The sequence below is a fragment of the Ovis canadensis genome, chromosome 14, assembly GCF_042477335.2.
Source record: "Ovis canadensis isolate MfBH-ARS-UI-01 breed Bighorn chromosome 14, ARS-UI_OviCan_v2, whole genome shotgun sequence".
In the NCBI taxonomy this organism is placed as follows: Eukaryota; Metazoa; Chordata; class Mammalia; order Artiodactyla; family Bovidae; genus Ovis; species Ovis canadensis.
Window position 1 is genome coordinate 38,132,101 of NC_091258.1, and position 25,910 is coordinate 38,158,010.

Here is a 25,910-nt window from a genome sequence, read left to right on the forward strand (position 1 = left end):
GGCATGGGTCTTGGGTCACATTGTAAGATGTATTTCTTATTACAATTTGTGATCACAAAAGAAGTGACGGTCACTGTCCTGGGTCATCCTGTAGCTTGCCAGGATCCACCCTCACATTCCTCTCCATCCTCCATAGAGCTGACACTTTACAGCTTATGAAACAATGGGCTTTGAGATTCACAAAATGATGGGCCCTTTTCACAGATGAGAAAGCTGAGACTCACTGAGCCTCGGCAGCCCGTCTGGCATTCCCTTACCCTGAGAGGGAGGGTTCTGGGGACTCTGTGATGGAGGTGCCCAACAGACTGTCTCCTCTCTCCCTTGGGTCCCTGAAGCTGAGCTCAACACCATCGCCCCCATCATCTCCAACTTCTTCCTGTGCTCCTACGCCCTCATCAACTTCAGCTGCTTCCACGCCTCCATCACCAACTCCCCTGGTAAGCAAGGCCCTCATCTCTCCATGGAAAGTGACACTTGGGGCTGGGGTATGAAGAGGGGGCATGGAAGACATGGATGCAGGTGGGAAGACCAAGGTCACCTGTCAAACTGAAGTCAATTAAAGGTAACTTTCCAATAATCATAATAACAGCTGTCCTTTATCAGGCACTTACAATGTACACTCTGCATGGATTCATACACTGTTTACAGTGTGCAGAGACTTTTCTCGTGCCTTCCTCCCCCAGATTTAAGGGAGTCAGGAACCTGGTTCCCAAGAGAGAGAAGAAAATCACCTGTCACAGAGTGGCTACAGGTTGCACTTGCCCAACTCCAGGGGGCGCCACTCATGACATCATAGATTTATATGTTTATTATGAATACTCTCTGGCAGATGGCAGCAAAGAGTCTTCCAGGAAGACTTTTTCCAATTGGCCTGAAACTGCTGATAAGCTGGTCCCTGAGCCACTTTTCCCTAGACCGTGGACCACGGTGCCTTGGAGCTGTGCCGTGGGGTGGCCCTGGCACAGCTGCAGATGTGGGCCATGCAGAGTCAACTCCTTCCCCTGCATTCACCCCCTCGGCTCTGTGCTAGCCCCGGAAGCCAGCACTGCTGCTGACGCTGGATGTCCTGTGGCCGTATTTGGCCAGAGCTGGATGTCTGTCCTTTGGTACAGCCTGTTCACATGGGAGGATGCCAACCAAGGCAGGCATGTGGCCCTATCAGTGTTTCCAAGCCCAATCCCAGGAAGCAAGATGGGTGGGCAAAGGCTGGGACCCCTGCTCTGGGCACTATGGGCATTGCCACCCTGACCCTGCCCAGCTGTGCTGGCTCAGAGGGAGACTCCAGAGTGTTGAGGGTACCCCTGTGCCCTGTGCCCCCCACCAGGGTGGAGACCCTCGTTCCGATACTACAGCAAGTGGGCAGCACTGTTTGGGGCAATCATCTCTGTGGTCATCATGTTCCTTCTCACCTGGTGGGCGGCCCTCATCGCCATCGGCGTGGTCCTCTTCCTCCTGCTCTACGTGATCTACAAGAAGCCAGGTGCGTGTCTCAGGCAGCCCCTGGGGATCAGGAGTCCCCTTCTCGCCCTGAGGCTGCCGAGCCAGCCTGCCCGTCAGCTCAGCCAGAGGGTCTGTCTCAGAGTCTGTGCTCCCAAGGGCTCCCTCTGGTCCTCCAGCCTCATCCCTCCCCACGGGGTGAGGAGCCCCCAGGGAGGGTGCCCACTCAGAGCCCACACCACCCCCTGCCAGACACCCAGGGCTTGGAATTGCCTGCTCAGGTCCAACCTCCGGAGAGTGGCCGGCCTGCTGGTGTGCGTACCAGACCAGGGGCTGCCTGATAGAAAGGCAGGCAGGCAGAGCCTGGATGCAGGGGCAGGGCTGTCTACACACAGGCAGGCAAGGATCCCAGGAGACAGCACTCTCGGGGTGAGATAAAGAACTCCAGGAAAGCCAGAACTCTCAAGTTGAACTTGGCCTTCCAGGCCATTGGGAAGGTCTGTTTGTCAAAGGAGGAGACTAGTTTGTAGAGTTCAATAGCTTGATGTAATGTGTAATGTTTGAGTTTGTAGCCATATTGTAAGTGCAAAGGTTAGGAACAGAACTACATGCTGTCAACTGCTCCCATGAGTGTTTGCTTCCTAAAGGTCAGCGTTCCCTCCCTCGTACTTAATGTCTGGTTTCTCCCGTGACTTCTAACCTCAGAGGTGAACTGGGGCTCCTCGGTACAGGCAGGCTCCTACAACCTGGCTCTGAGCTACTCTGTGGGTCTCAACGAGGTGGAGGACCACATCAAGAACTACCGGTGAGCACAGCCTCAGGGTGCCTGGGGTGCAGGGCTGGCCCTGACCCTGCTCTGGAGATCCCCAGCCAAGACCTGACACCTGACCAGCAGACCCAGGATGGGCACGGCCCCTTCTCGGAGAGGGAGCAGGGTCGGGGAGCATCGCCCAGCAGTCAGGAGACCAGAGTAGACACTGCCCAGTGGGGCCCAAGCAAGTCTAGTGGCCTCTCTGTACCTAAGTTTCCACAGTGGAATATGCTCTGGGTGATACAAACACAGACGACACAGACATCCCTCTGTGTCCACCGGGGCCTGGATCCAGCCCCACCTCCCCATCCCCTGCCCAGATACCAACATCCTCAGGTGCTGAAGTCCCTTATGTAGAAAGCCTAGTACCCTTGGCCCTTGCTGTCCATGGTCCCACATCCAGATTCAATCTCCATGCTTGATTTTTTAAAAAAATATCTATTTGGCCACACTGGGTCTTATTTGCCGCACGTGGGATCTTTGATCTTTGTTACAATGTGCAGAATCTTTAGTTGTATCATGTGGTATCTCTCTCGTTCCTCAACCAGGGGTGGACCTGGTCCCCCCGCATTAGGAGTGCAGAGTCTTAGCCACTGGGCCTCCAGGGAAGTCCCCGCCACACTTGGTTGAACCTGAAGATGTAGAACCTACAGGTTCTAAGGGCCACCTGTGTTCGTAAGGGTGCTCTGATGTTATAATTCGTGAGGCTGACTCTTCTGAGCCTGTCCCAAGTACTCTTCGAAGCTGATTCCCCTCCTAAGTGAGGAAAACTGTGCCTCCAGGATCCCTTTCCCAGCAGATCACAATGTTAATAATCGGACATATCTGGGTTTCAGTCCCGTGCTAGGTGACCTACACAGTGTCGGCACAACCCTCTGAGGTGTATAAAACCACTAACCCCATTCACAGATGAGAACACTGAGGCAAGGAGAGGTTAAGTAACTGGCCCCAACTCACACAGCTGGTGAGTGGCCAGTTTTGTCTGGTTCCAACTGAGTCTGGTAGTGACCCTTGACTGTGAGCCTTGGCTGCCTCTTCTACCCGGTAACACAGTGATCTCGTGAGTGAGGGGCCCCCCCACTCGCAGTCTTGATTCTGCTCACACCATGCTGTGCTGGCTGGAGCGGGGGCCCTAGGTGGAGCAGCAGGAGGGAGGTTCGCCCCAGGGGAGCCTGTGGTGGTCAGAGCAGGAAGGACAAGGAACACCCAGTGTGGTGGCTGGCCACAGAGAGAGCTGGAAAGGAGTCACAGACGGGAGGACCACAGGGTGGTTCCTCTGTCTAGGAGGGGAGTCCTGGAGCTGGGGCAACGCCTGGAGCAACTCTATTTGGCATCCACACCCCCAATTCTGTCCTAATAGCTCTTTTCCTTTCCCCTCCTCAGCCCCCAGTGCCTGGTGCTCACAGGGCCCCCCAACTTCCGCCCGGCCCTGGTGGACTTTGTGGGCACCTTCACCCGGAACCTCAGCCTGATGATCTGTGGCCACGTCCTCATGGTGTGTGTCCTCTGCAGAGAGGGTGGGGCTGTATTCCTGGAGGAGCCTCGGGCATCTGGTTCACCCCCGAGGGTGGGAGTGGGGTGGGGGAGGTAGGGGCCGGAGGAGGGGCTGTGGGGCCTGGACAGGCTCTCTCCCCTTTCCTGTTCCTCTCACTGGCTTCTCCCCACTGCCTCACCCCTCACCTGCTCCCTCCATCTTCCTCCTGGCCTTCCCCCTGCCTAGTGAAAAAGTGAAAGTTGCTCAGTCATGTCCAACTCTTTGTGACCCCATGAACTATATTCTTCAGGCCAGAATACCGGAGTGGGTAGCCTTCCCCTTCTCCAGGGATCTTCCCAACCCAGGAATCGAACCCAGGTCTCCCACATTGCGGGGGGATTCTTTACCAGCTGAGCCACAAGGGAAGCCCTCCTCCTCCTCTTTTTTTCCCCTAATTCCGTAAAGGAAACCACCAGTGAGCCCAGGGAACAACCTCTAGGGCAAGAGAGGAGCTGTGTCTCAGGTCAGAGGGTAAAGGCACCCCTGAGGTCATGTGTCCCTGCCACCCACAGGGCCCCCACAAACAGAGGATGCCTGAGCTCCGGCTCATCGCCAGTGGGCACACCAAGTGGCTGAACAAGAGGAAGATCAAGGCCTTCTACTCCGACGTCCTCGCCGAGGACCTCCGCAGCGGTGTCCAGGTTCTCATGCAGGTGGGCGGGCCTGGGGCTTCCCCACAGGCCTTACTACTTGCTGTGGCAACCTGAAGTGGGATGCCCTGGTGGGCTAGTTGAAGCCCCTTTTGCTGTGATAGGAGTCCACCTTTCTCCCCCTCTCTGGATGTGCTGATTCAGGCACTTTCTCCAAGTGCCCAGGACCCCGGGGACACTGCCTTGGAGACCGGCGGGAGCTGATGACACATTTTGTGGTTTGGGGACTTTTTAACAATATAATCTACAGACAACAAAGTGAAATAGTGTAGAGTTTAATATATGTTTACAAATGCGGACACCACTCAGTGCTATGAAACCACCACTCGGGTCAAGTTCTAGAACATTCCATTCCAGGCAATTCATTTTATTGCTCAGTTTTCTTATTTGTAAAGTGGGATGCATGGATAAAATAACAGTTGTTAATTCTGAGTCAACATAGGGGACTCCTTTTCAATAGTTTCCAATATTTCTCAAAATTAAAAAAGAGCATACAAGGTCTCCTATTTGGATTATAAAACTACTTGGAGCAGAGGTCGAAGTTATGATTGTATGATATTTTAAATGTATTAAATGCCACTGAATTATATACTTTTAAATGGTTGATTTTATGTTATGTAAACTTTACCTCAAAATTAAAAAAATTTTTTTGCATTAAAAAAAAGAGAAATATAAAAGATGTATGGATTAGGTGACCCAGGAATACTCCAAGCTTGACATCCAAACTCAAGTCCCCTGTTATAGCAAATAATTCCATAAAGAAACGGTAGCTGGGATAATCCAGAGCTGATGGGACAGCCCAGCTGTTAGCCCTGCTTGCAGAGGCCTCAGGGAGTAACTCTGGCTATAGCTTCACCTTTCTCATGAGTGGATCTAGGCAGCCAGGACCTTGAACTGGGGGATATTTCTCCTGAGCCCCCACCCCATGGTGGAGAGGGAAACTGGGCTGAGACCAAGCTCCACCCTAGTCACAGAACAGAGGCCTGACCCGCCACCTCATCCCCACCCCCTGGCAGGCTGCAGGTCTCGGGAGGATGAAGCCCAACATTCTGGTGGTCGGGTTCAAGAAGAACTGGCAGTCGGCTCACCCAGCCACGGTGGAAGACTACATTGGCATCCTGCAGTGAGTGAGGTCACCGGGCGGGGCAGGGCCTGAGGTCTCTTGATCTGGGCCTTTGGCATTTCCTGGGCCTTGGGAAGTAGAGGGGAAGCAGTGGACACTCTAAGAAGCTGAGTCTACTGGTTCAAAGCTGAGGAAGAAAAAGGCAGACGGAGGGTCCCCCTCTGCCCTGCGGGTCATAGACACCCAGACTGTCAGAAAACAGGCAAGTAACAGAGTGAAGTGGGCCAGGTGTGGGGCATCAGGGAACGGTGGGGACTGTGGCAAATGGAGGAGAACAGGTGTTCCCTGGCTCCAGCTAATCGCACCCAGGCAGAAATGAGGACCCAGTGTGGACAGATCTTCTAGTTTTTCAGAGAAGTCGAAAATGTGAGTTTTTAGGTGAAAATCGTGTGCTTACCTGGGGGCTGCAAAGACCTGCAAATGCCCAGCTCTCAAGCTGTGAGGTGGTACCACTGAAACCAGGCCTCCAAGGAGGCGACAAACTGGGGAATGGGACCCAGGGATAAACTCCCTGGGGATTTCAGGGTTAACGCCAAACCGTTTCTCTTTCATTTCTTGCTGTGCAAACTCCAGAAAACGCCTGCCTGAGCTGCCTTTGTGCCTTGGTGGGGTATCGAGAGGCAGTGTGCTGGAGCATTTAACAAACATGACGCTGAGTGTGGGGACCTGGGCCTGGCTTCCAGGTCTGCTGGGAACCAGCTGTATGACCGAGCAGTGCATCTCACTGCCTCTAGCAAAATCACAGCAGGAGGCAGTACATACCCGCTCTGTAGGAACCCCTACATATTGGCTTCAATATGCCAAAACTCCAAACTGCTGAAGCCTAAAAGGCCCTGTCCCAGAGATTTGTGATTAGAGTTCAGAGAGGGCAGTCCTTAGCCAAGTAGATTAGCCCTGGTCGTGGGCTCTTGGGCACCGTGTCAACCAGGCAGTTAATATACTTGTGGCGTGGGAGTCTTCCAGACATACCATACAGACAGCCCATTGCTGTCTTCATGAGTGAGGCCATTCCTGTGTGCATGTCCATCTTCAGCTATTTAATTCTGATCTGAACTGGCCACTTCCTTAGCGTGTAACCATAGACAAGTTACTCCCTAAAACTTAGATTTTGCATCTGTCTAATGGGAGTAGCAATTCCCATCCCCACCTCTGTTGGTAGAGTTGTGAAGATTAGCCACGTGGGATGCTTTCAAGCTGTGGTGCTGGAGAAGACTCTTGAGAGTCCTTTGGACTGCAAGGAGATCAAACCAGTTAATCCTAAAGGGAATTAACCCCGAATATTCATTGGAAAGACTGATGCTGAAGCTGAAACTCTAATAGTTTGGCCATCTGATGAGAAGAACTGTCTCATTGGAAAAGACCCTGATGCTGGGCAAGGTTGATTGAAGGCAGGAGGAGAAATGGGTGACAGAGGGTGTGATGGCTGGACGGCATCACCGACTCAAGAGACACAAGTTTGAGTACACTCCAGGAGATAGTGAAGGACAGGGAGGCCTGGCGTGCTACAGTCTAGTCCGTGGGGTTAAGAGTCGGACACTACTTAGCAACTGAACAACAGCAACAATCAGGAGGACAGGGCTGGTTCTGAGACTGGCCTGACTCAGTTTCCCCCAAGAGGGTCTGCAGAATCCATAGTGCCTCAGACAGTAGAGCTAGAGGCTTCCTAGCTGTCTCTCCGGTCCTGCCTGCACATTATACAGATGAGAGACTGAGGCCCAGACAGGAGAAGGGTATGGTGGCAGGCAGGGTCAGCTCTAGACAGGCCTCCTGGGGGCTGGGGGCTGGGGGCTGGGGGCTGGGGGTCGAGAGCAGGTTGACTCCATGACCTCTCTCTCCAGCGACGCTTTTGATTTCAACTACGGTGTTTGTGTCATGAGGATGCGTGAGGGCCTCAACATCTCAGAGGTGATGCAGGCACACAGTGAGTACCCCCCTTCTCGACTCCCCTGTCACAGACAGAACAGGATCCCAGGAAGTGCTAGAACCCATTTTTTTCCCCAAGTAGTTCAGGGAGGACAGGGGGAAATTAGTAAGGAATAAAAGGTCACAGACTCCTAGAAAGTCAGTTTTCGATGGAAATCATCAGATTTCTAAATGGAGAAACTGAGGTCCTGAAAGGGGATGTGACTAGTCCTGAAAGGGGATGATCCTTGCTTGACTGGATCACAGCTCCACGGATCACCATGAGAGCGTTCGTAACCAGATGGGATAAAGAGGAACTAAGACAGGAGAGAGAAAAAGATGGGGGAGAAGAGCCACGTAAAGACTCCAGAGCATGAAAACACACACACAGAGGCCATGAAAGCTGGGGCATAGAGTAGGGATGTGAGCTACGTTTAAGTTCACATGTAAACATCTGAATTAGTTACTTTTAGAAGCATGATAGAAATAACACATATGAAGACAAATAGGGGTGGGGGTGGCGAGGCTGAGAGGAGCAGAGGCCGCAGGCCAGCCTGGGTCTTGCTCACCCAGGGCACCGATGGGCTGAGGGCGTGCCTGGCAGCTGGTAGTTCAATGAATATTTACACAACCAGAATTTGCAGAGCAGCAGCCACACTCCTGACCGAGGTGGCTCTAGGCGCTGGGCGTGCAGCAGGGAACATAACCAAGTCTGCCCTGGAGGAGCTGACATTCTGGGGGAAACGCAGCGGACCCAGGACTCATTGCAGGCATTGATAGCTCATGAGGTGTTCTGAGGAGGCCCACACGGCTGGGGGTGGGGGCGCATGCGGGCAGGAGGGCCTCTCTGAGGAGGGGGCTTATTTCTAGAAGGGGAGGGCTGGGGAAAGAGGGCCCTTGGCTCTGGGGCCATCCACCCACCGCTTAGGCCTGGTGGGAAGGAGCATGGCTTGTTTGAGCAGACAGGAAGCTGGTAGTGGGGCAGGGGGCGCAGTGTTGGTGCATGGAGCCTGCAGGGAGGCAGAGACCAGATCAGTGGAAGCTATGGAGTCAGGACCTTCCCCCAGGGTAAGAGGGCCCCCAGAGAAGCCTGGGAACAAAGCTCCCCCTCTTTTTCAGTTAACCCTGTGTTTGATCCAGCAGAGGACGGCAAGGAAGCCAGGGTCGGTGGAGCCCAGCTGTCTGTCTCCGGCACAGGTCAGTCCCCCCGCCCCAACTCAGAGGCACAGGGAGCTCTCACCCTGGGGGGCACTGAGTGGTGGGCCACGGGGGAACTCAGCCAAGGGCAGGAGGTTTTTGTTTGTGGAAGTGACTTCAGACCCCTAAGACTGGGTCACAGGGAGTTGGTAGGGCAGTGGGACTGGGGGCAAGATAAAGATTGCCAGCCCTGCTGGAGAATCCCCACAGGGTCCAGGGATTGTGGGATCCCATCCAGTAGGCTCTGGGGCCCAAGTCCTGCCCCTCCAAGGGCCCCCCGGCCATGCTCCGATAGAGAGGGGGCAAAAACACTCTGGGAAGCAAGGAAACACTCAGTGCAGGGGCTGGCAGCATCCTGTGGGCATTTGTGAGGGACACAGGGGAATTTTTAAGAGAATGGTCTCACCCCCTGGAGCCAACCAGAATCCAGGGAGAGAGAAGCTGGGAGCAGAGGAGGGGCACATCCCAGCACTGCTCGTCCAGGGTCCCTGCCCCGGGAGGGTGTCCCCCACAGGAGGGCGTCCCCCGCAGGAGGGCGTCCCCCGCAGGAGGGCGTCTCCCATAGGAGGGCATCCCCTGCACACACGTACAGCAAGGGCTTCCAGCCACCGTGTGCGCAAGCCCATGCTGTGTTCCCAGACAGCCTTAGGCCTTTCCCTGTGCTCTGCACCCACCTGACCTGCCCCTCTGCTCCTGCAGTGGACCCCGAGGCCTTGGTGCAGGAGGAGCAGGCTAGCACAGTCTTCCAGTCGGAGCAGGGCAAGAAAACCATCGACATCTACTGGCTGTTCGACGATGGAGGTCAGCGCCTCAGGATGCCGGCTCTCCCCTGGCTGTCTCCCTTCCGTGACCTCCTCTCTCGGCCTCCCTCACTGGCCGCTGACGACAAGGCCACTGGTGGGATCTCGGGGCCCAGCTAAAAGGAATGGGGGCCCTGGGCCCGCCACTGGGCTCACGGGAGCCTGGCCGGGTCCCTCTCGTGGCCCTCTGTTTTCAGCTGTAAAATGAGGGACTTAAAGGAGCAGGTGAGGTCAGCGTGAGGAGGGACCTTCAGACTGGACAGGCCGTCGGGGTCATGGGCACGTGACTTCAGTGGGAGGGATGAGCCAGAGTGCAGCAAAGCTGTAGGCATATTCACCACTCACCAAAGAAAAACACGCTCTCTCGTTTTTCTTGTGACTCTCAGCTTTATTGTTCCCAACCTTGATAGAGTCCTAGATACAGAGAAGATATCCTGAGCATTTACTATATGCTTGATGCCAAGGGTTTGCATAGGTTAACCTAATACAGTCCCCAGGTGAAAATGATTATTAACTCCATTTACAAATAAGGAAACTGAGGCACAGAGTGGGGAAGTCGTGTGTGGATCATACAGTGATAAATGACAGCGATCTAGATTTGCATGTGAAATCCCCCCCTAAATGCCAGCTCATGTAGTTAAAAGCCTTGTGCACAGGAATTCCCTGGTGGGCGCTTCCACTTCAGGGGGCGCAGGTTGGATCCCTGATTCTGGGAAATAAGATTCTGAAAGGCCAAAATAGATTTTTTAAAATTTATTTTTATTTTTGGCTCTGCTGGGTCTTTGTTGCTGCGTGGGTTTTTCTCTAGTTGTGCTGAGCAGGGGCTACTCTCTAGTCGTGGTGTGCAGGCCTCTCATTGTGGTGGCTTCTCTTGTTGCGGAGCACCGGCTCTAGGGTGTGCAAGCTCAGTAGTGACGCTCCCGGGCTCTAGAGCACCGTCTCAATAGTTGTGGCACACGGGCTTTGTTGCTCCAAGGCCTGTGGGATCTTCCTGGATCAGGGATTGAACCCATGCCTCCTGCATTGGCAGGCAGATCCTTTACCACTGAGCCACCAGGGAAGCCCCTCAGATTTTTAAAAAATAAATAAAAGCATCATGCCGTTCAAATAAACCCCAGCCCACAGAGCCCATGTCTCGCCCTGGTTTCACCTGGCAAGCTCATTATAGAGATGAGTACACTGAGGTCAAGAGAAGGGGTGGGGTTTGCTAGAGGCAGAGTGGAGCAGGACCCAGAGAAGGCTGTATCCTGAGAGCATCTTTCTCTTAACTCACGGCACCCTCCTTGCCAGGCCTCACCCTCCTCATCCCGTATCTCCTCGGCCGCAAGAAGAGATGGAGCAAATGCAGGATCCGTGTGTTCGTGGGGGGCCAGATCAACAGGATGGACCAGGAGAGAAAGGCGTAAGTGGGGAGCGCAAACCTGCCTGCCCCGACCTACCTGCCCCCACCTGCCCCTACTCCCCATTCCACCCCTCGGGGGTCTCGGTCACAGCTGTGGTGAGAGAGTTCAGGACAGGAGCAGGTTTCTCTCCATTTCAGAAGTGGTTTTGGTGTCCTGTCCCCTTTAATAAGATACGCATGTCCTAGTCCTGGCCATAGCAGGGAGGGCTGGTAAATTTTAAATCCACAAATCTCTAGGAGATTTGCAGTGAAATGAAGGATGGAGAAGGCCTTGCCTCTCAGAAATGAGGGCAGAGCTTAGAATCCTTCAGGGCAACGTCCCCCACTCCCCACCCCACCCCCTGCACCCCCCGACTCCCGAGCTTCAGGTGCCGCCCCTGGTGAGGCCAGAGGTGACTTCAGTGGCCAGGATGAAGGGCAGCAAATCCCCCGGAATCTCTTGGTGAGAAGGGACTCCATTCTTCAACTCCATGGCTGATTCTCTGTCTAAACAAGAGGAGGACAGCCTGGTTCAAGTGCTTGGCAGGTGGTGGCATCCGCCAGAACTGAGTGATGTTGGTTTACCGGTTTTATTGGCTGCATCTTTCTGGCAAGAGTTGCTGATTTGCTGATTAAATTGTGAAGCCATTTCCTTTCAAGACGTATCTAAGTGAGAATGTGAGTTGACTTAAGCTGAGACGGAAGTAAACAGTCAGGCACGTACATGGGTGTGGAGGTGGCAGGAGTTGGGCAGGTGGCACACGTGGGCTAGATTCAGGCCCCTGTGGCTTTAGAGCAAGGTCAAGTGAGGTCGAAGGCCGTAGGACCGAGGTCTGCTGGAGGGTGTGGGCAGGCTAGGGAGGATGGGGTGGGTGGTTTGCCCCAAATTGTGCAGTTAGTTAGCCAGAGAGAAAACCCTGCACAGCCTTGAGTGCCTGCTGTGACACCCCAGGGGCAGGACTCCGTGGCCTGTGCCACCCTAGTCCTATGCCAGGACCTCATACATCCCCATGACCCCTGCTGCATGAGTTAAGGGTGACCAGCAACCCCATCTCATTGCCCTCACCCCTGTTGACAGCTTCTCCACTGGAGGGCCCTTCTCAATGCGGAGAACGTTGCCCAGGAAATGCAGCATCTGCTTCTCTGTGCTCCTTTCCAGAAGATAAACACACCGCAAAGGCTGCTTTGCCCTCTTGGCTTCCTGTTCCAGCTCCCACTCAAAGCTGGGTTCAGGGAGCATTGGTTCAGATCGAGGCCACGGCACTGTGGGGTCACAGGATGTCTTGCAAGCAAAGATTGTGAAATCTCCTCTCCTCCCGGCTGCCTCTGGACCAGCCCAAGTCCTCTGCCTTCCTTGTGACCCCAGGGCACCCCTGTGCTGCCCCCAGCTCTGCTTTCCTAAGTTCACTCCCAAGTTCCGGGACCACCAATGGCAGTTCGTCTCCTTTTTGTCCCCTGGCAAGCTCCACACTGTCCCAAGCAGCCCCTGGCTGCTCCCACCCCATCCCATGCACCCCCATGTCTTTGCTTATTAGACTCTCCTCCTGGGGTGCTTGCTCCCCACCGGCTAGTCCTGAGGCATCACCAACGCCATGTCCTGCCCAGGGATTCTGATGCAATGGGTGGGCTAGGGCCGAGGCACGAGTACTGTTTAGAAGCCTCCTTGTGTGGTTCTGGTGTGAACACCCTTATCCACCCTCTTCAGTCTATAACAGTCTTACCCACCGTTCACCATCCAGCCAGACCACCACCTCCTCTGTGAAGCCTTCCCTGACCACTTCAAACCACAGTTACTGCTTCTTCCTTGTGGATGCAAAGTCAGGGCTACCTGGCTTGCCACTCCTGGTTCTATACTTAGCTCATATGTGTTACCTGCTCCCTCAGCCGCCTTGAGGAATTTCCTGCCGTTCACCTCCCATTCCTTACACCCTCATTTCTCAAAGTGTGGCCAGTGAACCAGCAGTCTCAAATCACCTGGGAGCTTCTTAGAAAAGCAGAATCCCAGGCTTCCCTGGTGGTTCAGTGGTTAGAAATCCACTTGCCAATGCAGGGGCCACGGGTTCGATCCCTGGTCCAGAAAGATCCCACATGCAGCAACAAAGACCCAGCTTAGCCAAAAGTAAATAAATAAATCTTAAAGATTTTTAAAAAGGAAATGCAGAATCCCAGGTCCCGATCCAGGCCAGCTGGATCAGAACCTGTGTTGTAACAAGCTCCCCAGCAGGTGCGCAGACGTTAGAATGTGAGGTGCTCTAGCCCAGGGATGGCCACCGGAGACTTAGGACAATTCCTTTTTCCTGTCACTCGTCGTCATCTGACCTGCTTTATCAATTTTCACTTATTGTCTGCCTCCCTCGCAGGTTAGAATGTGAAATCCCCGAGGGCAGAGTTTGTTTTGTTTGCTGCTCTACCTTCCCTAGTGGCTCACATGGTAAAGCATCCACCTGCAATGCAGGAGACCCAGGTTCGATCCTGGGGTTGGGAAGATGCCCTAGAGAAGGGAATGGCTACCCACTCCAGTATGCTTGCTGGAGGAATCCCATGGAACCTGGTGGGCTACAATCCATGGGGTCACAGAGTCAAACACAACTGAGCAACTAACATACATATCCTGAAGGAATGAATGCGTTTAAAAAAGAAAAAAAATCTCTGTCTTCCAGGATCATTTCTCTGCTGAGCAAGTTCCGGTTGGGATTCCATGAAGTTCACGTCCTTCCCGACATCAACCAGAAGCCACGGGCTGAGCAGTGAGTTTTCTGTTGAGGGTTCCAGGGAGAAGGGTTGGCCCTTTCTCTTTGGTGAACCAAGGGCAACCTGGTTCACCTGACCCCGCCTACACTGGGCTCATGGAAAGAAAGAATTTGCAGCCGTTAATTTTTGTTTGAGTTTTTTCCCCTTGCCCGGTGGTCCTTTGCATATCAGGGCTGTGGTCTTTGCCAAAAACACACCTGGCTGAAGGTCAATGGAAGTTCCCATTCATGCTTTTCACAGACCCAGTGTTTTTGAAGCTCTTCATGGCCGTTCTGCCCCTAGAGCAGAGCTGGTGTTTCATCTGCCAGGGACCTCCCACACACCCCGCACACCCTGGCACTGAGAAAGTCTCCAGCTTCACACCTCTCGAGCTCAGGCTGCTGGTACTCATGAAAGGCTGATTTATCTACTCTGATTTTCTAAATTTTCTCCAACTCCTGTATCGTTTTCATAAAAGACTGGTTCTCAAACAACAGCATCACCTGGAGTGTTTGTGAACTCACAACTTGGGGGGCCCAGCCCCAAGATTCTGAGTCACTAGGTCTGGGGTGAGGCCTGAAAATGTGCGCTTCTAACAAGCTCTCCTGTGCGATGCAGGCACCTCACTTTGAGAACCACAGTCTCAGACGATCCATGCAACATGCTTAACAGGGCGCCCTGCCCAGAGTCAGTGATCAGTCAAGGCTGGATTTGTGGCTTCTGCCCGCTTGTAGCCTCTGAGGTCTTTCTGTATCTCCACCTTTCCCTATAGTCCTAACTCGGCTACAGACTGCTTCCTTCCTTCTCCGGACATTGCTTAAATTAAGTGTCTGAAAAAGGGACTGTGACCAGCCCAGCTCATTGCTTCCTGCCAAGCCGAGGTAAAGGTTATCGGAAGGTCTATTCCTTGGCCACCTTTAGTCCAGTTGGCCATGGCCAGGAGTGGCAGGATCATATGCCCCGAAATACACCACTGGAAGGATGCTCCTTCTGCAGAGGCCACGGCAGAGGCACGTCCCCTCCATGGGGCTGAGGGGCACTGGAGCAAACAGAACGGAAGTTCCCCAGGCCCTGAGGCAGAAGCATGGCAGCTGCAGCCCCTGATGTTATATTAGCTCACTGGCACTTGGAGAGTGGCGGATGTTGACCCCCTCCCCTGCTCACCCATGCAATGGCAAGTGGGCAGACTTGAAGCAAACACCTGTGTGACTCTGTAGCAGGGCTCAATTGTGGGGCCAGAAGGAATGAGTTACTTTCCTAGATTCAGTTGCATATTCTTAAAAGAAGACATTTACGGTAGGATTGCCTTACGTAAATCTGTCCAAGTGAGGTTTTCCAGGACTCTGTCTTCTCAGTAAAGTAAGGTCCGTCCTGACCTCTTTAGCCCTTGTTTACCTGCAGAAGGAAGGACATCAAGAAGAAAGGAAAGGGGACTTCCCTAGTGGGCCCGTGGCTAAGACTCCGAGCTCTCAGTGCAGGGGGTCTGGGATCAATCCCCGGTCAGGGCACTAGATCCCACATGCTACAAATAAGAGCCCCCAGGCCATAACTAAAAATCCCTCATGCTGCCACTAAGACCCAGTGTCGCCAAATAAATAAGTAAATATTTTTTTGAAGGAAGGAACTAGTTAATAGTGATGGATATACTGACTCCCCCATTCCCTCAGGGCTGTGCTTGAGCTGCAGGGACAGAGATGAGTAAATTGCAGCCCTGCCCTGCGTGGTTTACCTTGGTTGAGGTACAGGGACGATGTCAAGAGACATCAGAATGGTGCAGAGATGGACGCGAATGCAAAGGAGAACAGGGCCATCTTTGCTAGTGGAGGAGCAGAACCTTGAGAAAGGCCGTGAACAGAGATGGGAGGGGGAGACCTTCCCCCGTGGAGAGGACAGTGGGAGCCACATGCAGAAGCCCCCAGCCCATCTTGTCTTTAAACCCCATCTTTGCTCTTGCATCTTCCTCCACCTCCTGGACCATTTCTCTCCTACCTTGCACAGCCAACCTACTCCAGAGTGATGCTACCCTCTTTGTGGCTGCTTCCTCCCACCCCTCCCTCATTCTCCAGCTCACTCCAGTCTGGCTGCCCTCCTGCAGCTCCGCTGAAGTCCCTCTCGCCAGCCTGGGCCGTGACCTCTGCACCACCGGATCTTCAGGGCCCGCTGCTGTCCTGCTCGTTCTCTGCCTCGCAGCTGCATTTGACACAGCGGTCCTTCTTGAAACAGCCCCTTTGGATCCAAGATGCTGCCCGCTGCTGGATCCCTCCCACTTCAGGGATCCTTCTTTCAGTTTCCTTTGCTGGTGCTGCCTCCTTTCCCTGACTTACCTGACGGCCTCCCATTCACCCCTGCACTCACCTTGCTCCATCCACACAGGCTTCTCTGTTGCTCCTCAAGCAGCCCAAGTACACTTCTGCCTTGGGACCTTTGCACCTTCCATTCTGTTTGCTCCAACACCCCCTGCCTTGTGCGTAGCTAGCTTCGGAAGGACGGGCATCCTTGGGTCCAGAGAGGACTTTCTCAGCATATGCTTTCATAAGTCTTCTGATCTATACTGACTTGCTTATTTGTCACCCAGCAGACCATGAGCTCTGTGCGGACTGGGGATGTTGTCTGGTTTGTTCACTGTTGTGTAGCACAGAGCAGTGCTCAGTAAACACCCTGGGGCGGGAGTGGTCGGGGGTGGAGGTGGACCCCAGTCAGGCTTCATGGACCACTTGTGGAAGTCCTGATCAAAGTCAGACGCAGCTGTCAGGGCTGAATTCAACACAGAGGCTGCTTTGATGTAAACAGCAGCATCAGAAAGGGTTTCAGCCTGAAATGTGTGTCCCCGCGGCCGCCACCTCCATCTCCCTCTGAGGACCCCGTTCCCCTGCACGTGGGCACCTCGCCTGGTCTCACTGGCTCTCTCTGCCCCCAGCATCAAGCGCTTTGAGGACATGATTGCACCCTTCCGCCTGAATGATGGCTTCAAGGATGAGGCCACCGTCACTGAGATGAGGCGGGACTGCCCCTGGAAGATCTCGGATGAGGAGATTAACAAGAATAGAATCAAGGTGCGGGAGAAAGAAGGGCCCTGCTGGGGTGGGGGTGGGGGTCTGGGTGCTCCCCTGGGTCAGGGCCTGTGCCCCCATCTGTCTTGGGCTTCCTGAACCCCTTTCCCTGACCCCAATTCTAGTCTCCCCACACCAAGCCTCTGAGGTGTCCTCAAGCCACACACCGCAGGCTGACGAGTGACCCAGGGGTTGATCTCAGAGCCATCCTTGGTGTGGGAGCCTGGTCCCTCGGTCCATTTTGAGTCTCCCTGGCCATGGCAATGGACTGCCTGGGGTCCTTCTCCCTCTCCTCCCCTGTTCCTCCATGCCTGCAGGAAGGCATTCATAAGGCAGGTGGGGAAAGTCAAGGTAGAGTTTGTCCTTTGTGGGCCCACAAAGCTGCCTGAGCTTCTCCCCTTCACTATGGACCCCACGCCCTTCCCAGGCAGCGTCTTCAGGACTCTGCTCAGGACTAAAGGAGAGTGGGGGCTGCCATGCCCGTTTTAAGGTGGGGAGAGCAGTTCTGCTCCCTGTGAGTTCCATGGTGGTAGTTCTGAGGACTCAGGGGACATTTGGTGATTTCTGGGGACAGTTTTGGCTGTCACCTGCCAGCAGGAACGGCCGCTGTCACTTAGCGAGTAGTGGCCTGGGATGCTGCTAAACATCCTGCAGCCCACAGTGGACAGTTTCCACAACGCAGTGATTCCACTCAGATGCTGCCCCTGTGAGATCTGGGTGAACTCACTTGCCCTCAGTTTTCCTTTCTCTCCAATGGGGTATCCGTCCACAATCAGACCCTGAGTGTCCACCACTTCTGAACAATTCAGAGACAAGCCTCGGAGAGGGGGTGGGAGTCCGCCCCACAGCTCAGCCGCATCTGAGCTTTGGGGAGTTCCCTGACCTGGCCCCTGAGCCTTCCAGAGTCACCCAGTCCTGAGAAAAGGCTGAGTAATGCGTCGTGTCCACAGAAGGCTCCTGCCTGCTCTGTCACAGAGGAGATCAAGCCATCGCCATTGCTGGGTGCACCTTAGCAAGTGCTTCCCCTGGAGCTTTTGCATATATCATCTCACTCAGGCTTCCCAGACTCCCCGAGGAGGGCGCTGCTGCACCCATTGCACAGCTGAGGGCCGTGAAGCTCAGGGAGGCAAGGTGCCTGCTCAATGTCAGAAACTCTTAGGCCTGAGATGTGAACCCAGCCCTTCCCACCCCACGGGAGGTGCTCTTTCCCACCACAATCCCACAATAATAAGGCCAGGAAGAAAGCTTGGCACTCAGTCACCTTCTCGGAGGTGGGAGAATCTATCATAATTTAGGGGGGACAATTCACACACCCAGTTTGAGATATTCAAGGATGTGGACTTGGGCTTGGCGGGGATCGCTCAGAGGACGTGGGGAATGACCACGTACGTGGCTTTTCCTTGCCCAGTCCCTGCGGCAGGTGAGGCTGAATGAGATTCTGCTGGATTACTCCCGAGATGCCGCTCTGGTTGTCATGTAAGTAGTGACCTGTGTGCTGGAGAAGCCTGATGCCCGGGCCAGAGTGTCAGCTTTAGAGGGCTGGTCACTGGCTGAGGACCCAAGCCTTCCTCTGTGAGGATGAGGGGCTCCAGGCCCATAGACACACTATCTGGGTGGCTTCTTACTCCATGACTGGGCCTGCATCCACCCCATGCCCCATGCCCCGCGCCTGTGCACCAGCTGGCCGAGGTCTTGGGTCCCTGTGTCCCAGGCCTCACTGACTCCCCCCACCTCTGCTTTCCCCTGTCCATTGCTTTTTCTTGCCAAACTCAGCTTGGCAAAGGGGACCCAGTTTGTTCTGGAAGAAAATTGATTCCTAGTTATTTGGCCAGCCCTCTTTGGTCACCAGCCACCCCCAGCTGATGTTGGTGCCAGGTCTGGGCAGTGGAATCAGAACCCTGCCCTGGCCGGGGCTGTTCCAGCCTCTGGGCCCGTCAGACACTCCAGCTTCTCTTGCTGCTGGCCCTGTCTGGTTAGGAGCCACCTCTGCTGGCTGTTGACCCAGGCTGAGTAAGTGGAAGAAGAGGGGAAGGTGACAGTGGCGGAGAGTCTCATGGAGGCCAAGAGGCAGAACTCGGTCAGCCAGGCCCCCCAGCCCCCTCTCCCAGGGACAGGCCGGCTCAGAGGGAATGCCGCCTTCAGAGGAGCTGCTGACATTTCCTGGGGCGAGCCACCGCAGACTCCACAGGACAGCGGGAAAGCCAGCCGAACCTGTTTGTTCATACCCTGAGACCAGGATGGAGCACACAATTTGTGGGGCTGTGCTCGGTGAGAGTATGGGGCCCTTTGTTCACAGGCGATTAAGAATGTCGGGATGCTGACAGCAGGGCGTGAAGCCCAGCCTGGGACCCGTCTCAGTGGGGGCTTCATGGCCGCACAGGTGGCTGCCCACGAAGCTGGCTCTGCCTGAAGCCAGTCTTTCTGGGGCTCATGGGGAGATAATCTTTTCTACAAAGAAAGTGCTCCATGTTTCCTTTGGTGTGGGAACCGTGGTGTAAGGGAAGCAGGTTGATCTCCGAGCTGCTGGCCAACATCTTGCAGAGAATTTTTCTAGGGCCAGGTTACCCTGGTTGTGGGCCAAGTCAGCGGGTAAGATGGTGACAGCGGCTTCATGCTGGGATGGCTCCCTGACTTTCCCTGGGTGTGGTACTTGGGATGTGCCATCTGGGGCACAGGTGTGCACCTCTTCCTGAGTGCCACCTCTGTTCAGAGAAGCAGATTTGCATTTTGTCTCTGCCATTAGCCCACTGTGTGGCCTTGGGCAAGTAACTCTCCTTCTCTGAGCCTCAGCTTCCCTGTTATACATTTTTTTGAATTTTTATTTTTGGGGCTGCGTCAGGTCTCACTTGCAGCACCCAGGTTCTTCATCGTGGCGTGCGGGCTTCTCTCTGGTTGTGGTGCGTGGGCTCTAGAGTGCGTGGGCTCTGTAGTTTCTCTTCTAGTTAAGACCCCCAGACTTGTAGTTTGGCCCTTGGGCTTAGTTACCCAGAGACATGTGGGATCTTAGTTCCCTGACCAGGGATAAAACCCATGTCCTCTGCACTTCAGGGCGGATTCTTAACCCCTGGACCATCAAGGAAGTCCCTCCCTGATTATAGAGAAGAGTTAAATTAATTATTTCCAAGATTCTCTTTCACTCTAACATGCTATGACCCTAAGATGGCCACTGAAATGAGTCAGTCTCTCAAGCTAGAAGAGGAGGAATTTCATCTGGGGAGGGACCACCTGCTGTCACCTCTCCCCTCCCATTCCCCCACCTTCTGGATCTCACAGGGGAAACCCATCCCCACCCACCAGCCTTTCTGGGATTAGCTGATACAAATAAACAGGAGTCAGTCACCTTAGAGGAGAGGCCTGTGCACAGGGCCCACCCCATGGCGTCTGCCACAGTTGTTGCCTGAAAGGGCCCTGGGTGTCAAGCCAGCACCACAGGGAGCAGCTGCTCTGCTGTCTCCAACCCGGAGACATGCCTTTAAAAGTTCACCCTGAGGGTCCCCTGCCTCAGAACCATTGAGGGCGCGGGGAGGTGTGGAAAACAGCAAATTCCTCAGTTCTTTCTAGATCAGGGTCTGGGGTTGAGCCCAGGAGCCCACATTTCCCAGAAATCCCAAGAATGAGGAAATCCTCCCAAGCCTCCAGGAAATGACAAAAATCACATTTTCTAGCACATCAGAGAGCACACATGGGCTGTTTTCTAGAGCAGCTTTGAGGCAGAACTGGCTTGTTTGCTGCTACTGATCAATGGTTTATCTGATTTACAGTCCTTCTTTGAGCTCCACTTAAACTGTACACTAGTAAACCAGCCTTGTAACTAGCCCAACAACCTTTACCACACTAAGCACATATTTCTGGCGTAACTTTTGGGTCTGGGCCCCTCTTCTTTTTTGTAAAGACTCCCTCCTCAAAGCTAAACGCGTGTGTGCTAAATGCATGTTGCTTCAGTTGTGTCCGACTCTTTGCAACCCTATGAACTGTAGCCCACTGGCTCCTCTGTCCATGGAATTTTCTAGGCAGGAATACTGGAGTGGGTTGCCATTTCCTCCTCCAGGGGATCTTCCTGACCCAGGGATCAGACCCAGGTTTCCTGTGTCTCCTGTTTTGGGAGGCAAGTTCTTTACCACTAGTGGCACCTGGAAGTCACCAAAGACAAACAGTAATAGACAGAATAATAGTAATCAAATTGTAGTTTATTGATTGAGCCTCTGTGACACTCAAGGCATTGGGCTTTATTAATAAAAAAAAATCTTTTTTCATTTATTTTTTGGCTGTATGTACTGAGTAGCATGTGAAATCTTGGTTTACCACCAGGGAGTCAATCTGTGCCCCTTGCATTGGGAGCATGGAGTCTTAACCACTGGACCACAAGGGAAGTCCTAGTTTTTAAAAAAAATTATTTTATTATAGTTGATTTATAATGCTATGTTAATTTCTGCTGTATAGCAAAGTGATTCAGTTATGCATATATGTATGCATTCTTTTTCATATTCTTTTCCATTATGGTTTATTTGAGGATATTGCATATAGTTCCCTGTGCTACACAGTAAGGCCTTGTTGTTTATCCACCCTATACATAATGGTCTGCATCTGCTAATCCCAAACTCCTAAATCCACTGGGCCTTATTAATTTTCAGAATTCTATGAAGTGACTGTTTTACCCCCATCCCCACCGCAGCACACACCCTAAGGAGACGAGGAAGCTGAGTCTCAGAGAAATTCAGAATCTGCCAGGTGGTGACTGGGGTTTGAAGCCCGAGACGCTGGTTCTGAAGCTTGGTTATCTTTCCGCATCTAGGTTAGATCCAAGGCTGCCTTTCCTTGTGGCTAAGCGATGCAGTTCTGAGCAAAAAGCTCCTTTGTTCTAGAGCAGCTTGATTTCAAAAGATTAGTCGCTTACACCACACACATCCTGTGGGCAGAAACAGAGTGTGCTGTTCGCTGGCACTGGGAGAGAGTGCCAAGGGAGTCTGTCCTTTGCACAGGCAGACAGATGGACAGGCTCTGCTCTGAGAGGGAACTTCTTGTTGGGGCTGGAAAAGCCACAGCAAGAATGATGGGGTTCCCCTGCCCTGGATAGTGCAGTGACTAAGCCCCCAAGCCTTTGACATTTCTAATTGCAGTCCCTGGAAAGGATGTGTAATACCAGTAATTCAGTTCAGTCGCTCAGTCGCGTCCGACTCTTTGTGACCCCACAGACTGCAGCACGCCAGGCCTCCCTGTCCATCACCAACTCTTGGAGTCTACTCAAACTCATGTCCGTCGAGTCGGTGATGCCATTCAGCTATCTCATTCTCTGTCGTCCCCTTCTCCTCCCACCTTCAATCTTTCCCAGCATCAGGGTCTTTTCCAATGAGTAGTTACCAGTGGGCATTTCACTGGTAACCAGCCTTTAGTGTAACTGTCAAATCAGGAAAGCTTGGTTTCAATATTCCCACTTCCCTTTTCCTGGGAAAGGCACCAGGAAAACACACACTCATTCTATTAACCAAGGTGACACTGGCTTAATGGAATGTCCTTGTTCCCATGAGGTTCCGCAATCCTGGGGACCTTGCTTTATAAGGGAGGATCCTGTTTGTCCCACACGAAGCTTTGAGAAGGGAATTTTTAAAAAAGGGACAGCTGTTTGGGGACGTCGATCCTCAGCAGAGGAGGGGTTGCAGTGAGCTGGGATCGTGGGGATGGAAAGATCCCAAGACCCAGGGTCAAGTCCCAGCTCTGCCACTCACCAGCTGGGTCATCTCGAGCTGGTAAATAGTTATAAGTGGTGACAGTACTGCTGACGTTACGAAGGGCTCACTCCACGCCAGTGTCTTTGTGCAGTGCCCTTCATGAGCTGGGGCTTCTTTGGAACTCACAAGCCTGTGACAGAATCATGTGTGTTCACTTTGGGGAAACAAAAACTGAGGCTTAGGGTCAATGAGCCTTTTGTCACAGCCACATGGCTGAGGAAGGGGCAAGCCACGACTCTAGCAGCTTCTCTGACCCAGAGCCAGCCTCTGAAGCCCAGCATTGCACAGCATCCTCCTGTCTGGCCGGTTCCCTCAGCTTTTTCCCCGGGGTAGTTTTGAGGTTCAGATGAAACAGTACCTGTGGGTGTACTTTGGGAAAACAAACAAGGATTAGTAACATGCTGGTGCCCCAGCTTTGTGCAACACCAGCGGGGTCAGTGTGATGCCGCCTTCCCGCAAGAGCCGCAAGCAGGGCAGTGGCAGTCATCACCAGGCATCTTCGGAATCTCAAGGTGGTGGAAACGTTGCTTCCTGAAATAGCCATGAAAATGTGGCTGAAGAGCCTTCCCAGGGTATGTGGTTATTTGCTCAGCATAGCAATTCGGACAGGACAGTTCAGGGAGATGGCAGAGTCCTGCTCCCAAGGCCTTACATGTGTGGCAGGAGCCAGGACTAGGCCACTCAGCTGAAACGCATGAGCATATCGCTTGCTCTGGCTGCAGGCAGGGGTATGGCTGGAGAGGCGAGGCTGGCGTGATCCAAGTGGCTGCAGGAGTGGGATGCGTGAGCTTCACCGTGAGTCTGACTGTGTTCTCCATACAGGCGAATCAGACAAACCCCACCTGCCCACGCGTGAACAAACGTTCTAGTGGGGGGAGACAGACGACAAACAAATAAACGAGAAGAGGATTTGAGACTGTGAAGTGTTACAAAGATAATGAAACAGGGTGACATGATAGAGAGGGGGAGATGGGATTGAAGAGGGTGATCCGAGAAGGAGATGCACTTGGGCTAAGACCTGAGGGAGGCAAGGTGAAGAGCTAGGGGCTGGCTCTGCCATCTGGGTGGAAAGAATGTCATGGACCCATGGTGGATTCATGTCAATGTATGGCAAAACCAATACAGTATTGTAAAGTAAAATAAAGTAAAAATTAACAAAAAATAAACAAAGAATGTCATGGGCCAAGGCCCCAGGGCAGGAACAAGCTGGCCTTTTATTTCAGGAGTGGAAAGGAAGCCTCTGTGACTGTAGGGGTGTGAGGGAGCCTGAGGGCAGTGGGAGGGGAGGTTGTGGAGGCTGGTGGGGCCAGGATCACGGGGGCCTCACAAGCCATGGCTTTGCTTAGAAATGCTTTGTGGGTGAACTTACATTTCAAGTCACGCTTTCAAGAAGAGCCACAGGTCATTCTTAGGGTGGCTAGGAAGAAGGAGCGCTGAAAGGGCCAACAAAGAGAGATGCTGTTCAGGAAGCAGACCAAGAGCTGGGCCACATGGGGAAGGCCCTTGCTTAATTTCCCATCTGCTGCTTCTTCCTGCCCCACAGCACCCTGCCCATAGGGAGGAAGGGGAAGTGCCCGAGCTCGCTGTACATGGCCTGGCTGGAGATGCTGTCCCAGGACCTCAGACCTCCAGTCATCCTGATCCGAGGAAACCAGGAGAACGTGCTCACCTTTTACTGCCAGTAACTTCGGGCTTGGCTGCACCTGCCCAAAGCCTGAGCGCAGGGGATGCCCACCTGTCCATGGGCACAGAAAGCATACCCTGTCACATGTAGTATCTGATGATCTGGTGGAAGAAGTTGGTAGATTTTCAAACATCGGCTGGACCCCACTTGCATTGGACGTGTGCTCTGGGTTTTGTTTTTATGGGCTAAAGAAGTAGCAGATAGAGTTGTCCGTTCTATCTGGCGGGTCCATATCCCTTTCAAGTTTTCTTTAACTCTTGATTATAACAAATTAAGATTTCAGTCTTTGATTTGTGTACAAATTTGAGTCAGACTTCTGGATGTGTGTCTTGGCAGTTTCTACAGACCTTTCCTGGGAGCACCCCCTAAACACGCCCCCCCTTCCAATGTCAGGCGAGTGGGCACCCCACATGCACCTGCAGCCTTTACGGGAGGAATACAGGGCCCCTTGAGCCTCCATAATAATGCAAATTTATTTAACTGCCTCTCACTTCCTTCACTTTCAATAATGTGTCTAAACTGTTTTGGTTGGTTCTTTGGTAAACTGAGACTTTCAAACTTTTCTAGATGGCAACCCACAGTAAGAAATCTATTTGACATTAAAACTTGGAACAAATACAGTGAAACAAAAGTGTCACAAAACAATCCTTATCCTTTGCTGAGAAAGACAGAGCTCCTGGCCGAGCACTTGAAGGAGGGAGAGGGGGCTGCCTTTGAGCCACTCAGTGGACCGGGACCAACTCCCACTCCAGATTAGGCAAAGCCTTTCTAGAGCCACATGGAAAACCACTTCCTGGCAAATGGTTGCTCCCTCTTCTGACCTCAAGGAAACTCTGATCCAAGAACAGAGAATGCTTTGACTTTGGGAATTTAAATAAAACACTTCACCATGTTGGAATCTAAATTTTGAACAATGATAATAGCTTTGTTTTTAAAAAAAAACATCTTGAGTTAACAGTGAGGTCAAAAACAATGAAATGAATAAAAAATACATTTACTCAGTCAACAGAATGTATTTGTTTTGGAACAGGCTGTTTCTCAACTCTGCTGAGTGTTTTGGAAAAGCTAACTGTATTGTTTCTTCGACCCTGGATTAAACTTTTCTGAGCTCCCGCTGGTCCCGTAGGTCATAGTGCCAGATTTCCACGTGGACGTTTACAGGGGTCACTCACTTTTCCCTTTGCTTCTCTTACATGTGCTTGGAGATGCACAGAGAACCTGTCCTCTTTATCTTTTAAAAAGTCTCCCAGGAATTTCACTCTTGCCTCAAACCAAGGGGCGGAGAGATTGAGTGGAAAGAGCCAGAGCGTGGCCACCAAGGAACCTGGATCTGAGTTTCTGTCTCCCCCCAGAACTGGCTGTGACCTCACATATGGCCCCTTACCCTCTCTGAGCCACAGTCTGAAATGAGAGACTGGGACTGAAGCAGGTGTCACCAGCCAGCTGGCCTGGCCCGACTGGCTTGGCCCGTGTGTTGTTTTTTAATGATGTGTGTGCTTTTTTTGGCTGTGCGGGGTCTTCGCTGCTGCGCGGGCTTCCTCTGCTTGTGGTGAGCGGGGGCTACTCTTCGCCGCAGTGCTCAGCTTCTCTTGGTGGAGGCTCCTCTTGCTGTGGCTCGAGGGCTCTAGAGCAAGGGCTCCGTGGTTGTGGCGCATGGGCTTAGTTGCTCCAAGGCATGGGAAGTCTTCCCGGATCAGGGATGGAACCTGTGTCTCCGGCACTGGCAGGCGGATTCTTAGCCACCGTATCATCAGGGAAGTTCCCACATGTGGTTGATCAGTGTTATGGAAGTGAGGGGGACCAGGTGGGGTGGAGAACACATTCTTCAGTACCCCCACCCCCACTGTGGCCCACCACTTCTGGCCCTACTGTGTGTTCAGAGGCT

General features: G+C 53.1%; 1 protein-coding gene across 13 annotated transcripts in view; it reads left to right on the forward strand.

The window, feature by feature from the left end:
• SLC12A3 (solute carrier family 12 member 3) overlaps positions 1-25,031 on the forward strand; it is a 40,480-nt gene extending 15,449 nt beyond the window's left edge. For 6 of the 13 annotated variants that reach the window (XM_069552804.1, XM_069552811.1, XM_069552805.1 and 3 more), the window contains exons 13-26: positions 336-437; positions 1,325-1,480; positions 2,143-2,242; positions 3,632-3,743; positions 4,295-4,435; positions 5,449-5,555; positions 7,394-7,476; positions 8,577-8,654; positions 9,354-9,455; positions 10,745-10,856; positions 13,496-13,582; positions 16,483-16,618; positions 18,024-18,091; positions 23,885-25,031. In XM_069552804.1, the coding sequence (XP_069408905.1) occupies positions 336-437; positions 1,325-1,480; positions 2,143-2,242; positions 3,632-3,743; positions 4,295-4,435; positions 5,449-5,555; positions 7,394-7,476; positions 8,577-8,654; positions 9,354-9,455; positions 10,745-10,856; positions 13,496-13,582; positions 16,483-16,618; positions 18,024-18,091; positions 23,885-24,026 (1,526 nt within the window). In that variant the 3' untranslated portion in view covers positions 24,027-25,031. The remainder of the gene's footprint in view (positions 1-335; positions 438-1,324; positions 1,481-2,142; positions 2,243-3,631; positions 3,744-4,294; positions 4,436-5,448; positions 5,556-7,393; positions 7,477-8,576; positions 8,655-9,353; positions 9,456-10,744; positions 10,857-13,495; positions 13,583-16,482; positions 16,619-18,023; positions 18,092-23,884) is intronic. The other 7 variants (XM_069552807.1, XM_069552814.1, XM_069552810.1 and 4 more) reach the window with 2 other exon arrangements.
• The last annotated feature ends 879 nt before the right edge of the window (positions 25,032-25,910 follow it).